Source organism: Adiantum capillus-veneris, chromosome 13 (genome assembly GCF_014529385.1).
Source record: "Adiantum capillus-veneris isolate H3 chromosome 13, ASM1452938v2, whole genome shotgun sequence".
In the NCBI taxonomy this organism is placed as follows: Eukaryota; Viridiplantae; Streptophyta; class Polypodiopsida; order Polypodiales; family Pteridaceae; genus Adiantum; species Adiantum capillus-veneris.
In genome coordinates, this window is record NC_140943.1 from 45,540,122 (window position 1) to 45,554,275 (window position 14,154).

The following is a 14,154-nucleotide window of genomic DNA, read 5'->3' on the forward strand; positions in this document are numbered from 1 at the left end:
AACCAACAAAATAGGTAATGAGTTGTTGAAGAATTTGCAGATGAAAAATAAGAAAGAGGAGTAAGCCATTGATGTAGTGAAGCAGGCAGAGAGAGATTTGAACATCAAACGGAAAGGGCTGCTAGAGTGACTTGGGATGAACTGCAAGAACTAAACTTGAATACTCAGGTGAAACCATATATAGTGAAGGTGTCAGCAGATCTGGATGAGGAGTTTAAACAAAAATTGAAGGAATTGTTGTTATAATTTAAAGATATTTTTACATGAAATTATACAGATATGAAAGGAGTGGATGCTACTTTTTGTCAACAGAAAATCAATTTGAAGGTAGATGCAGTTCTTGTTATACAACAAAGGTACATGATGAATCCTAACTATGCAAAACAGGTTAAGGAAAATCTTGAAAAATTGCTAGTTGTAGGTTTCATTTATCCTTTGGATGAGGTTACTTGGCTGTCCCCTATTGTGGTAGTTCCAAAGAAGAATGGAAACATTAAGGTGTGTGTGAACTACAAAAAACTGGATACAGGTACAGTAACTGATCCAGAGTCCCTTACCTTTCTATGATACACTACTGGATGCATTAGCTGGACATGAAATTTATATTTTTCTAGATGGTTTTAGTGGTTACAACCAAATTTTGATGGCATTTGAAGACAGGGATAAAACAACCTTTGTGAGACTGAATGGGGATTTATTCTAGTAATGTGATGACATTTGGATTGAAAAATGCTCCACCTACGTTTAAGAAAGTGGTACAAAAAGTGTTTGTTGAATTCCTTACAACATTTATGAGGGTTTTCTTGGATAATTTTAGTGTTTTTGGAAAGAAGCAAGAGCATCTTGAGCACTTGAGGTTGTGTTTTCAGAAATGCACCGTTCAGATTATCATTGAACCCAACCAAATGTCCATTTGTAGTAAAGAGAGGAGTCCTTTTAGGGCATGTGATCTCTTAAGAAGGGGTATATATTGACCCAAGAAAGGTGGAGGCTATCAGTAAGGCACCAGAATCAAGAACAATTAAACAATTGAGCAAATTTTTGGGCTAAGTCAAGTGGCATAACAAATTTTTGAGGTATTTAGATCATGTATGTACACCATTAACAAAGCTTACAAAGAAAGATGTAGTATTTGAATGGGAGAAGCGCATGGCAAAGCATTCAAGATTCTGAAGAAGATGTTGACTGTAGCACCAGCTTTGATTGTTCCTGATTGGAAGCTGCCATTTCACATTTTTGTGGATGCATCTCATGTAGCCGTGGGGGCAGTGTTACTGCAAGAGATCAGCAGAGCTTTGTTTAGACCTATTTACTATGCAAGCAGGATCCTGATACCTACAAAGAAAAATTACATAGTTACTGAGAGGGAGTGCTTGGGGATGATTTATGCACTGCAAAAGTTCAGACATTACCTATTGGCAAATAGGGTAATTTTCCATGTGGATCACCAGAAGCTGATCTATTTGGTGAATAAATCCCACCTTTTAGGGAGGTTGGCCAGGTGGATACTTCTTTTGTAGGAATTTGATTATGTGGTGATACATACTCTAGGCACACTTCATGTATTAGCCAATTATTTGAGTAGATTGGAAACAGGAGAGTCAAATTTTGTAGGAGTTCTTGATCAGTTTCCAGATGCAGAGCAAGTTTTAGTTTAGGTGACTGAGCAATCAGGGGACTAGTATGATGATATGCTTCAGTTCTTGATTGAAGGTGTGTTACCTAAAGAAATGACTAAGTATCAGAGAAAAAGACTGGCATTAGGAAGTAAGCATTTTACACATGTAAATCTTGGTTGCCACTAAATTTGTACAAAATGGGTGGAAGTTGTGGCTTTGAGGGATAACAAAGCAAAGAGTGTGGCTAATTTTTTGTACAAAAATATCATGACCAAATTTGGATGTCCTATTGAGTTTGTTTCTAATCAAGAATGGTATTTCATTAACAAAGTGATCAATACACTGACTAAACTTCACATGATACTGCACAACAAATCAACTATGTATTATCCTCAGGCAAATGGGCAGATTGAGAGTACCAACAAAATCTTAATCGAAAAAATCAGGAAGTTGGTGAATGAGAACAAGACAAATTGAAAAGTTGGATTCAGGACTCCGGGGTTTCAGAACAGCATTTAAAATGACTATTGGTATGACACCATTTAGGTTGGTGTATGGATTGGAAGCGGTGGTTCCTATGGGATTTCTAGTATCAAGTCTCAGGGTTGCAGTTCAAGAAAGGCTGTCTCGTGAAGAGTCAGTAAACTACATGAAAGAAGCATTATTGAAGTTCGAGAAGGATAGAATTCAAAGTTTGTATACTGCAGAAGTCATCCAGAAGAGGAGGCAGGCTTGGATTAATAGACACATAAAGTTCAAGATTTTTGCTAAAGGAGATTGGGTCATGGTCTATAATAGTAAGCTAGGAGCTAGTCCTGGAAAATTGAAGCTGCAGTATGTAGGGCCATTCAAAATTGTATAGTGTGTGGGGCCTAACACTTTTATTTTGGCTAATGTGGCAGGTCAAGTTCTGTTTTTGGGAATAACAAGAGTATTTTACGGGCAAGATTTTTCAGATGGCAGGACAAGTGCCTGAAAAAGGAGGATCAAAGGAGAGAGAAGAGGCAGAAGTTGCATCATGACCAGAGAGCAAATCAAATGATCGACGATGTGGAAATTTTAATGTTTGCAGGTTATTCCAAGAAAGATTCTTTGGAAGCAATCAAGGAAAGACTGGACAGGGAATTTGGGGATTTGTTCCCTACATCTGTTTTGGAGCCGACGGAGAAACTAGTGGTCCCAGTATCAGCTAAAACTGGATTTAAAATCAAAAGGGTAAAAGATAAAGCTGAAGGGGAAGCAAATGTAATCAAGGGAGAAGCATGTGGTATGGCAAAAACTGGTAGTACTAAAGCTTATTTTTCAAATGTGTCATTTGTTGAAGTGCAACAGGCACTACATTTGGTAAAAGAGTATGTGGAGCAACAATCTATGGACCTTACATTGTTGAACAAGGAGAAAGATGGTCTCCCCAAATGAATTGAAGCAAATTAAGGAGGGATCACTTAGAGATAGCAAACGGAAACTAAAGTGCCGACATCGAAGGAGAAATTAAGGGAACTTACTAACATGCAAGAGGAGATGCAGAAGGAATTAGTTTTTATTAAGCACACAATTGCAACCAGAAAGACGTCAATAAAGATGAGGGAATTGAGAGATGAATGGTTTGAATTATTGCAGGGGTAGTTAAATGAATTGTCTAGGGTACATGCTACTTTGGAGAGCAGTAACAAAATTTTGTTGAGCTAGGTAACATCTTGCAGAAAGATGGAAGAAAAGATCAGGCAAATGCCAGATGAAGAGTTGGATGTTGAAGGTTGGATTTGAATTCAAGAGATGTGGAAAAAATGAAATAAAAAATAATGGATTATATGAAGACAGTGTGGGATCGGATCAAAATGAGAATGTATGATGTGGTTAGCAAGCCATACCAAGCCTTTGTTGAAGAAGAGGCTAAAGAAGAAAATTTGTTGTTGCAGAAACAATTTATTGAACTGAAAGATCAGTTTGAATAGTTGAAGTATAAGAGGGAACAATAGGTTCAGGACCAACTTGAACGAGAGGGTGCTGAATGTGAAGTGGTACTTGATGGATAACGCAGATCAGGAAGTTCATGAGCAGTTAATTGAAGATATAGTTGCCGTAACATGACAGGAGAATGAGGCAGAGCAACAGCGTGTTGGGGAGGAGTTATTGAACACTGTCGAGGAAGTGTTGGGTGAGAACATTGAAGAACATACAATGCATGAGGTTGCAACTGAGATAGGAAGTAAGTATTGATAAAGATGTTAGAAAATCAATGGAGCTTGAAGATACAAATGCAAAGGAGCAGTAGACTGAAGCTGAGAATCATTTTGATGTTGATAATTATGATCAAGGGATGGGTTCTCACAATGTTTGATAAACATTGCCCACCGGGTGTGCCAGGTGTTAGTGCCTGACATGTCAGTTATTATCTTTTACTTACTTTTTGGTAATGACTAAGGTTGAAGCTTGGAACCTTAAGGGTATATTCATATAAGTGCCTAGGTGGTTATAGTTACCCAAAGATAGTATGATGGCGTGGGGCAGTTTTTCATGAAACATGGCTAGTTGTTACCTCTTCCTGTAGCCAAATTGCTTTGCGGGTCTATAGTTTTTTATGATGATGGTGAACATACAGTAAAACGATACTTTTGGTGCTTCAACTATAGTGTTTATTGTACTTCTTCTTTGCAATTTTTTGTCTTAATGTGCAGTTCTCTTTTATTTGTATACATGTACTGTATGTTTTCGCTCTTGGATCTCTGTTAGGGATGTGAACCCCTAACACACTTAAAGTTCTTGATATGCTTTCTATTCAAAATGTATCTTTTGGAATGTGTCGATTGTTGCATATGCCCAACATGGCTGAGGGAAGGAAGCTTTGGGTTGTTTTAACTATGTATCAAATTTCTTTCACCAAATGTAATTGCCTATGATTGCACCTTGAAGGCTTGAGCCTTATGCAAGACCCACATGCTGCCACTTGCCATGATCTCAACCATTAGCCTCGAACAAAATCGGACAGCCAAGAGCATTGCTTTTAATAATGACCTCATGCATTCTTTTAATGTTATCGCCAAAAAGACGTCTGCATATGCTTTTCAACACCTAAGGACTAGAAGGGCAACGATAAATGAAAGCTTTAGAGGACTTGTCCCTCGTTGATATGGGCACTATGCAAGACATTGATAGGCAACAAAATTCATGATAGTATTTTTAGTCAGGGGTTGTTGAAAAAAGAAGTTGTGCCTGGCATTGCCGTGATCTCCATGTATGCATAATATTGTGTACTTCAGAAAGCAAAAAAATTGCTTGAGGGGCTTCTTGTACAAGATGTAGAATCTTGGCATACACTGGTTACAGGATGTGTGGAACATGGCATGACCGGGAAGCTTTGGGCTGCTTTCACTAGATGCAAAGTGAGAGTGTCTCTCCAAATGAAATCACCTATGCTTTGGTAGGCTATGCTTACATCTTGAATTACATAGGGGTTGCGTGCTTGACATTGCCGTGATTGACATGTATTCCTAAGTAGCTTTCTGTACAAAACCTCACCTCTTGGAACACATTAATTGTGGGATATGATCAACAAGGGGACATGGACAGAGAGTTGTTTTTAGTTGATGCGAAGCGAGCACATTTCTCCAGATGCAATTACCTATGTTGTGAAGCGAGGACACATTTCTCTAGATGCAATCACCTATGGTTGCATCTTGAAGGCATGTGGCAATTGGAAGATGATGAGATGGGCATAAGAACTCACGATGATATTATTAGTCAAGGATTGATCAATATCTCGTTTCTTTGAATGCACTGATTGTAGGATATTCCCAACAAGGGGAGGCCAAGAAGCTCATGACTCTTTTCATCATATGCCAAGTAGATGCAAAGCAAGGGAATTTCTACAGATGTAATAACCTAAGCTTGCATTTTGAAGGCATGTGAAAATTTGGAAGACGCTCTGATAGGCACACGTGTAGCAGAGGTTCTTGGAAACCGCTTGCTGGTCTTTTGTGTGGGATGTCATCCTCTTTTATGTACGCCATTCGCTATAGATCTCCCGATCACACTTTTTTTCCGATAATTATAAAGCCCTACATTGGTGCCACGAGTTGAGGTTACAAGATCCTCTCTTGCCCCATATTTATATTGTATAAAATTTTAGGTGTTGCTGGTCACTATAAACCTGGCCATAGTGTTGTGCTTGGGCTCAAGGGGCCCTCGTGTGTTGTTTTAGTGCAGTTGATTTTGAGGTCCATGCAAGGGACCTAACATTTTTACTTGGATAAGGTGAGGGCATCGTCAGCGTAGCATACATGAAGTTTCGGGTTGTAAGGGAACGTAGGTCTGAGCATAGCAATGTCAACAGAGGTCCAATATGGAGGGTGGATGGTAGCGGACATGGAATAATGAAGGGAATAACATTAAAGGAATTTGACGAGTAGCTTTTTAAAAAAAACCGATGAGCTACAAAAAAAAGAGAGCATTGGCATTTTTCCATAGGAGGTAGCAAGCATAGTTGAACCGAGCATCGAGTGTGAACATGACTCCGTTTACATTCGACTTCCCCATCGTGGCTTTCACAATCCTTGTAACTTAACTTTCAAGCAAGTCAACCTCAAGTCAGTTGCAGAATCTATAGAACAAGGAGTGTTGGATTCAGGAGGCTTGATTACCACTAAGGAGAAGCGATGACTTGGAAGAGGCATTGGGTCTTCCAAGAAGTAGAAAAGGCTTGGTGGAAGCATGGCAATGATGAACACAAAGATCGAACTAGGAGCGATCGAGGTGTAACCACGACTCCAGCTTGAAAACATTGCAAGGTCCCTTATTTGCATCCAATTCCATTTGCCTATCCGTTTTATTGGTGACGCAACATATAAATGCTAAGGAGCAGGAAACATCTTCAGTTTCTTATAATTTTTGGAGAGACCACAGTGCCAAATCTCCACAATACTTTTGTATGGAACTTTTGCATGACATGCACTGCATATTTAGCATTTTCACTTTACGCATAACTACAAGATGAAATGCTTAACTATTCACATTTCTTTTCTGTAGCTAATTTTTGGAAAGCGTCTTCGCGCGCGAGCTCTCTCATCAGCCCCGAACGTCAAAGAAAGCAAATTTTGGACGCGGAAGGATATCAGACCCGATCAGCTCTAACAAGGTAACTCTTTTACAGCTTCAATATTTGCTTGAAGATTACAACAACCTCATGAGCTTCTGCCGCATACCAGGGGACCGAGGCCTTCCCTAAAGCGTTGTGGAGCACATGGACTCTCAAGGCTCTTCACGCAATGGTTCTTGCGGGGAGGAGTAGATCAGTATCCTTTCAAGATTGTACGCAGGCCCCATGCTTTTCCCGTTTAGCACACCGCCACACGACCTTCTCATAGATGAATATATGTGCTCCACAGTGCGTGTATTTTGCATTATACATGTTTCTTCTTTGCCTGTTCTTGCAATAAAAGAGAATCTTGATGCACTCCGTGCCTATAGGGAAAAGAGCAGAAGCGGATGACACTAGCTATAATGGAACGACGGATGGCTTTTGTGCACTTGACTGCGACTTTTTTGACAAGACCACTAGGACAAGATTTGGAGAGGTTAGACTTGAGGGGGTGAACATGTTATTACAAAAATATCCAAGAAATGTGTTTGAGAGATTGATCTGAATTGCTTTCCTACTCCTTCCTTAATCTTACTTTTGCAGAAGGAATCCCTGAGGTGACTCCCTCATTAGCCGATTTAAACACCAGGCTTTCTAATCTGGAAAAGATTGTCCAACGACATGAGGCGAGCATTCAACAGCAAGAAAAGACATTACATACTTTGAAACTCAAGGTGGAAGTCATGGACTTGGAGAACTTTGACTTGTACATCGAGAAGTTTGGTGTACAGAGATTGCATGCTATATATGGACTGCTTCAATACATCCATATCCAACACCTTACACAAGCTGTATGCAAAGCGATACAAGCAAGGAGCTTGCAATCTTCTCTCGACCAACAAAATCGGTTATCTTCTAAACCTTACTTTGTTGCACATGTAGATGAATTTGTTTTTAAAAAATCATAATCTTGTTGAACTGTATTTATGTATGAGAAAACAAAATCTACTTATTTTATTTTTGCCAACTTTTGAATTTAATTTGCGTTGTACCAAGTGTAAGCTAATAGCGTTGGAGAGAGAGAGAGAGAGAGAGTCACATGCACATGGCTCTATGTGGCATGTGGATATGCTTCGTCGACTTCTAGAGCCAATTTTCTAGTTTTGGAATCCTCTTGCATATATGGTTTGTACACGCGTTTTGACAGATGTTACGACACTACGGTGGGCATCTAGCATGACATGCATGTAGTTTTAGGTTAGAGGAATCCAACGAGCCATTCCCCGCGTCGATCGGATTCTCCGGTGGGCAGATGTGCGCCAGGTTCACCCAAAAACTTCACTGAGGTCAAGTTTATTAATAAATCATTTATTTTTATAACTTTGTCTGCCAATGTTGCCCTACCTAAGCCTTCAAAAGTTCTTAAACCCAATTCTTGCCTATAAAGGGAGCATCCAGCCTAGCATTTTGGCATCACAGCAACGAGCGCTAAAACCTCCAATGTTTTTACTCTAGATCAGATCCAACGTTTTGCTCTAGATCAGCTCCAGCGTTTTTGGCCAGGTCAGCGAGCGTTTGTGCAATTCAGCCCTAGGGCTTCCAGCAAATTAGTCCTAGCGTTCTCAGATTTCAGCCCTACCCTCGCCGGAACCGGCTCAAATCTGCACTCACTAACTTTCCCGTTGCGGTTTGGTACTTCAGCAGCCCATTGAGCCTCTCCTCAGCCATTCCCTCCCTATCATCAAGTGCTTCCATTGCTGCCCATCATCGACATCATCGAGATCTGCGTTTCAGCCCTTCATTCCTCTCACATCGAGAGTGCAATTCAGCCCTAGATCTACCCCTTGGTGGCCATCAACAACAATCCCACATCGAGACAAGATCCAAAGATGCATCAAATCAAGGCTGGAGGTGCTTCATCTTGAAGAGTTACCAAGGGGACATTCCCCATTCAAGTAAGTAGAGTCTGCACTTGAGGTATTGCATGTGTGTACACTCCATTTATGCAATCAAAAGCAAATACCTTATCGTTGCCGATGTGGGGGGCCCTTGAGACATCGGGTGTCTTCTACTCTTCTCTCTCTCTTTCTCCCTCTACACATCTCTACCACTCTCTGACATTCCCTCCCTTTAGGGAAAGTAAAAGGAACCATCATTCAAGCTCTCTAACGCAAGGAAAGAAGCAAAAGATTTGTGGAAGTGTAAAACGTAGATCTTCACCATTTCAATTCCGTTGTTCCAGAGAGAGAGAGAGAGAGAGAGAGAGAGAGAGAGAGAGAGAGAGAGAGCTCCTGTTGTCGTGCCTCCCCGTGCTTCGCCACCATCCCTTGCTTCAGGCTAGAAAATGCAAAAAAAAAGGGTGGCCACAAGGGCGCGCAGATGAGCCATCCAAAACTGCTAGATGGGCCATCTGCGCGCCCTTGTGGCCATCCTTTTTTTTGCATTTTCTAGCTTTGTTTGCCCCTTAGGATGGCAAAAATATTAATATTTGATTTAAATTTAGCTCTTCATGGCCAAAACCACTTAACTTAAAACACATGGATAAACCGAAAAGCCAAATCACTATGGAGACAGTAGACACAACTCTTAATCATTTTGTTATTGCAAAGTCATTTGAAATGATGTGAGCCTCTACAACTTCTTGAATAGCCTCCAACGCTATTGTTTGCATTTTATACTGATTTCCATAGCTTTGAAGCACCTCCTTCATCGTGTGAGCATATTTTTGATGCATGGCCATGATTCAAGTGTTAAGCTTTTTTTTTTTTTTTTAAGTGTTGAATTTTTCGGTTGTTTTCAACAGCTTCTAGATTTCAATCGGCTCCGAATCTGTTTGGGCTTGTCTCACATGAATTTGTTCATTTCATCGCGTTCTTCGACCATCATGTGATGAGAAAAAATCATATCTTGCTCGCATTCTTCAAAAATCAATGTGCAAGTTGATAATTTATTTAAAAATGATGTAAAACATACATTTTTTACTTTTTTCTTAATCTACGGGCTCCAGCGAGCATTAAAACCATGGAATTTGAAAATACTCAAAGAACCATTGTTTTTTATTGTGTTAAGGACTGTATTTCCTACACAAAATTTTCCCAAAATCTCGCCCTAACACCTTCAAAAGTGGCTTCCAAGGAGTGTACTCGGTCAAAATTTGAAACTGAAGAAAAACAATCAGAATGAACTCCTAGACTGTGTATAAACTTTAGAATAACCAAAATTTCCTTCCAAAAAAAATTATGCTAAAAATTTGAAAATAGCCCCCCCATTGGACTCCCCACAACGATAGAAGTCAAAGGGTTCAAGGAGAGGTATGGTGTCACAAGTGCATTGTGGGAATCTCATCGAGGTTTAATCCGTCAAGATCTCTTGTACTATATCATGTCTTCTCATGTACAATCTTACAAAAAAAAATGATACTTTAAATGACTACAAATATTATTTAACTTATCAAACAATCTAAAATATGGTAGACCAAGAGTGCTCTTACACATCAACAAACAAAAAAGTCCAAACTTCTTCTCATTAACTTTGATAAACGTACATTCGTGAACAACTTCCAAGGGGTAGTGCAGTCATAGTTCTTACATCCATTCCATGACATGGTATGCTCATGGGGTGACCTATCATATAAAAATATCTCTGGTGGGGGTGCCCTCATGTTAGGAAAGGGTGTGTTGCTGATGAAAAGTTGTTGTATTGTCCTACTAGGGATCTCTCCATGTTAGCATAGTGATTTTTGGTGTAGTGGGAGCCACATTGCTTGAGGAGAGCTTTGTGCCACCGTAAAAGCTTCATGTTATGCTAGTTCCTTGAGCCATTCTTGCATTAGGATGAGATTACCCACCTCTAATAAGGATGGACTTGAAGCACCTACCTGTAAGATGTAACAAAGAAGGCTGTTTTAAAGGAAAAGTGGTGACACTTGACCTCTCTAACCTGCACCCACTGTTTCTTGTAATGCCACTGTTTTGGGCTGAAGAGCTTGACATTCGTGCATCCACGAATGCAAAGAAGCACCTGCACCCATACACAACCAATTGCAATAGCCTAACAAGCCTACTTCTCCCCTCCCAAGATATTGAAGAACCATACACATTCGTCTCACCGACAGTATGACGATCTTGGGATGACCTCTGCTCACCCTCACGTGCGGCCTTCGGTGCAAACACCGCGGACAAGCAATATGTACACTTTTGTTGTGCGGAGTACATGGTGGTGGAGGGATACGATTTGTGATGTCCGTGAGCACCATGGAAATTGTTGTGTGAAGAAGCAAAGAATGAAAAGAAAGAGGGGGGAGGGAGAGGCAGGAACATGGGAGGAGAGAAGGGGGCAGAGGGGAGAGGTAGAGAGAGAGGGGAGGAGGAGGAGAGAAGGGGGTAGGGAGGGAGAGGAGAGGAACATGGGAGGAGAGAAGGGGGCAGAGGGGGGACAGGGAGAGAGAGGGGAGGAGGAGGAGAGAATGGGGTAGGGAGGGAGAGGAGAGGGAGAGAGGAGGAAGGAGGAGGAGAGAACAAAGGTTTTTTTTTTTTGGGGGATTTTTTTTTAAAAAAAAGTGGACTTTTAGTGTTTGTAGGTTTAAAAAAATGTCAAAAAATGATTTTTTGATGTGTATATATGTTGGGAGGGAATTTTAAGTCAAAAATAAGTAAAAATAACTTTTTTGAAAAAAAGTCAAATTTTGGCTCTTAGTGACCCACGTTTTTGCTGATGTGGCCACACCCCTTTACTCCCTTCACTTTTCAAAAGCTAGAGAGAGAAAGTGACCTCTTAGGTCCACATCCTACATGTGTCTAAAAAAAAGCTAGAAAAGTCTACTCAAAACTAACTTCTTGAATGCCTTTGTCCCCTTAACCCTACACAACATTAGCCTTAATCCCTAAAAATTAGGATTCCTTACAAGGCCCATGCAAAGTTCATATTTCTCCTAATGTTTTACTCACACACAATGCTACACACACACACACTTGTATACTAGTCATATGTGGTTTTTTTTTTTTTTAAAGAAAAACTTCCCAAAAAAAAACAAAATCCCCCCCCCCCCCGGCCCTGGTTGCATAATAAAGACAACCTAGGACTTGGTCCCCGCTTAAAACCAAAGTGTGAAGAAATATCATTACATGGGGTAGGCGGCCCCTGTCCACTCTCTATCACCTTACCCAGGCTATGGCGCCTAAAGGCTCGCGCAGATTGAGGGCTGCCGATTGCATTCAAAATCGATGGCTCTGGGAGCGTGCATGACATCCTATATATACAGAGGTGAGGGCATACTCTGGCCCTCACTTAGCCTTGGAGTATGTCTTTTTTCTGCTCATTTTCTCGCTGCTATCTTATCTTGATAAAATGGAGCTTGCAGCTCAAAAAACACAGGTACGTCACTACAAAAGCTTCGGTTTTTGTTTTAATGTTGTTGCAGTACCTTGCATGGTACGAAAGATGTTGAAGCACCTCCATGTAATTTAGGTGTCGGTTCTGAGAAAAACCGCTGCATAATCATAACATGGGCATTATTGTTGGCCTTGGGATTGCTTGTGCATAAAAAGAAATTGTTTTCTATCTTGTTGATTGTACCAATGGGGATAAACACCTGAGGGAATGGTGTTAGCTCTACAAATGGCCATATTGGTTTTTTCTGCCGCTTTAGAACCTTACCTGCGTTTCGTGGTAAGGTACCTGAGTATGGGTTTTTTGGTTATGGATTTTTGTAGAAGGTACCTGGTTATGGATTTCGGGATGGTTGGCTTCAATTGGGAGCCTGTTGATATATGCACAGTTAACTGTTTTTTTTCAAACTACTAGACCAGGGCATGATTAGCCACTTCCCCCAACTTGCCAGCCCCGTTTTCATGTGATTACTTGCGCCCCTTGTATTGGGCACTTTCTTATGATATTGATCATTCGTTCACGTCCCTCACTCTCGTGTCCCTCTTGCGTTCAGTTTTCAAGTTGCGTTCTTGTGTATGCGTTTGCTTGCCTGTAGGTCCGTTTGCATCGCAGGTGAGCCGGCGCTGCCCCTTTCCCGCGACGCCCCGAACGAGGGCGTCACACTTGTGCCTTAAGGCCTCGTATGCATAGAATGGGGTTGAGTTACTTTCAAAACACATGCTCGGACTGTTTCTTGATACTAGGTGTTGTACTGGCTCTTTCTCGAGCAGTTGCAGGTTTGTAGCTACTGGTTGTTTATGGCTCTGCAAATTGTGCGCTACTGGTTGTAATACTCGCATTTTGTGCGCATACTGATTGATTGGGGCTCTGTTCTTAACCATTGCAGGACGTTAATTTACACTTTTTTTAAAGCAAAATGACATATTGCATGATGTGCAGAGTTGGAAGTTATGTGCTAAAAACAATTTTTGTTAGCTTGGCGTGATAAATTGATGGGCTTAAGTACAGCTTGGCACTTGTAATAAAACAAATGGTTGGGGTGTTATTCACTGCATCTAGTACCTCAGGTTGATAAACAAATAAGGTATCTTACTCAATCAAGGGCCGGACATTGTCGTTCTTTAAAAGTTGATAATGACTTGTGGATATCTTGGCATTATGAAGGTAAGTATATGGCTGGTATTTTTAGCTTTGGCATAGCTTCCAAGATATGATGCAAAAAATGGGATTTCATATTAATAAGAGGGAGTCTTGCTACCCTGCTAACTGGCTATGCTAGTGGTTTCAGCTGATACCGTCTCTTGGAAAAAAAATAGAAATTAAATGATTAGGCATCTTATACAGAAAAGGTCGGACATGACCTATCTTTGTTTAAAGGGATACCAATGATACCATGGGATTACTAAGTCTGAAGGTAAGTATCTGGTTGCTGTTTTTGGGCTTAAGCATAGCTACCGAGCTATGGATCTTGAAATGTTTGGACTCTTGGTGGACTTCACCACTCGCATAAGAAAGTAAAATGTACCACTAATTTTGATTACTAAATAACCTAGCTTGTCTAAAGTAATTAAATCATATAAGATGGACATGGATAACAATTGATATGGTCCATTGATACCTGTAAAACACATCCAAGACTAACTGAATTGTTGTCTTGTTTGATGGATTCAAGTAAGGACTCTATCTTATCTTGGAGGGTTTTCTTTTATTTGGCAAGCAACCTTACTATAATGAAATACTCACTGAGGAACGGGGAAGTTTTTTTACTACTAATCTTACTAAAAGAGGATCTCTTTCCTACAATCATTGTACCTAGATAATTATGATACTGAGTTATTTTTGTACATATCAGTTCATTTTTCCTTGGCCAGCTGTCTTTTGAATGTAAAAATTCAATTATGTATTATTAGTTAAGATTTAAACAGCTACACACACATCCTATACATAAGGTTTCTTCTTTTCGGGGGAAACCGGGATGCTGACCTAGGAAATTATCTTAGGAATGGAGCTCTAAATTGGACCCACAGTTTGCAAATCCTTCATTGGTAGACTGGTGTTAGGTGGCCCCTT

General features: G+C 40.4%; 1 protein-coding gene across 1 annotated transcript; it reads left to right on the forward strand.

Annotated features, from left to right (window-relative positions):
• The first annotated feature begins 6,274 nt into the window (after nucleotides 1-6,274).
• Nucleotides 6,275-7,695, forward strand: LOC147443905 (uncharacterized). The gene is made up of 4 exons (XM_086527752.1): nucleotides 6,275-6,371; nucleotides 6,645-6,753; nucleotides 6,824-6,910; nucleotides 7,300-7,695. Exons 1-4 carry the CDS (start codon nucleotides 6,275-6,277, stop codon nucleotides 7,310-7,312), a joined length of 306 nt encoding a protein of 101 aa, XP_086383878.1. The 3' UTR covers nucleotides 7,313-7,695.
• Nucleotides 7,696-14,154: the final 6,459 nt, after the last annotated feature.

What these genes read in the sequence shown, in the direction of transcription:
- LOC147443905 (XM_086527752.1), top strand. Translation starts at nt 6,275, where the DNA reads ATGACTTGGAAGAGGCATTGGGTCTTCCAAGAAGTAGAAAAGGCTTGG. An exon ending in TCGAACTAGGAGCGATCGAG is followed by an intron (nt 6,372 to 6,644) that starts GTGTAACCACGA and finishes TCTTTTCTGTAG; the next exon opens with CTAATTTTTGGAAAGCGTCT. An exon ending in ACCCGATCAGCTCTAACAAG is followed by an intron (nt 6,754 to 6,823) that starts GTAACTCTTTTA and finishes GCCGCATACCAG; the next exon opens with GGGACCGAGGCCTTCCCTAA.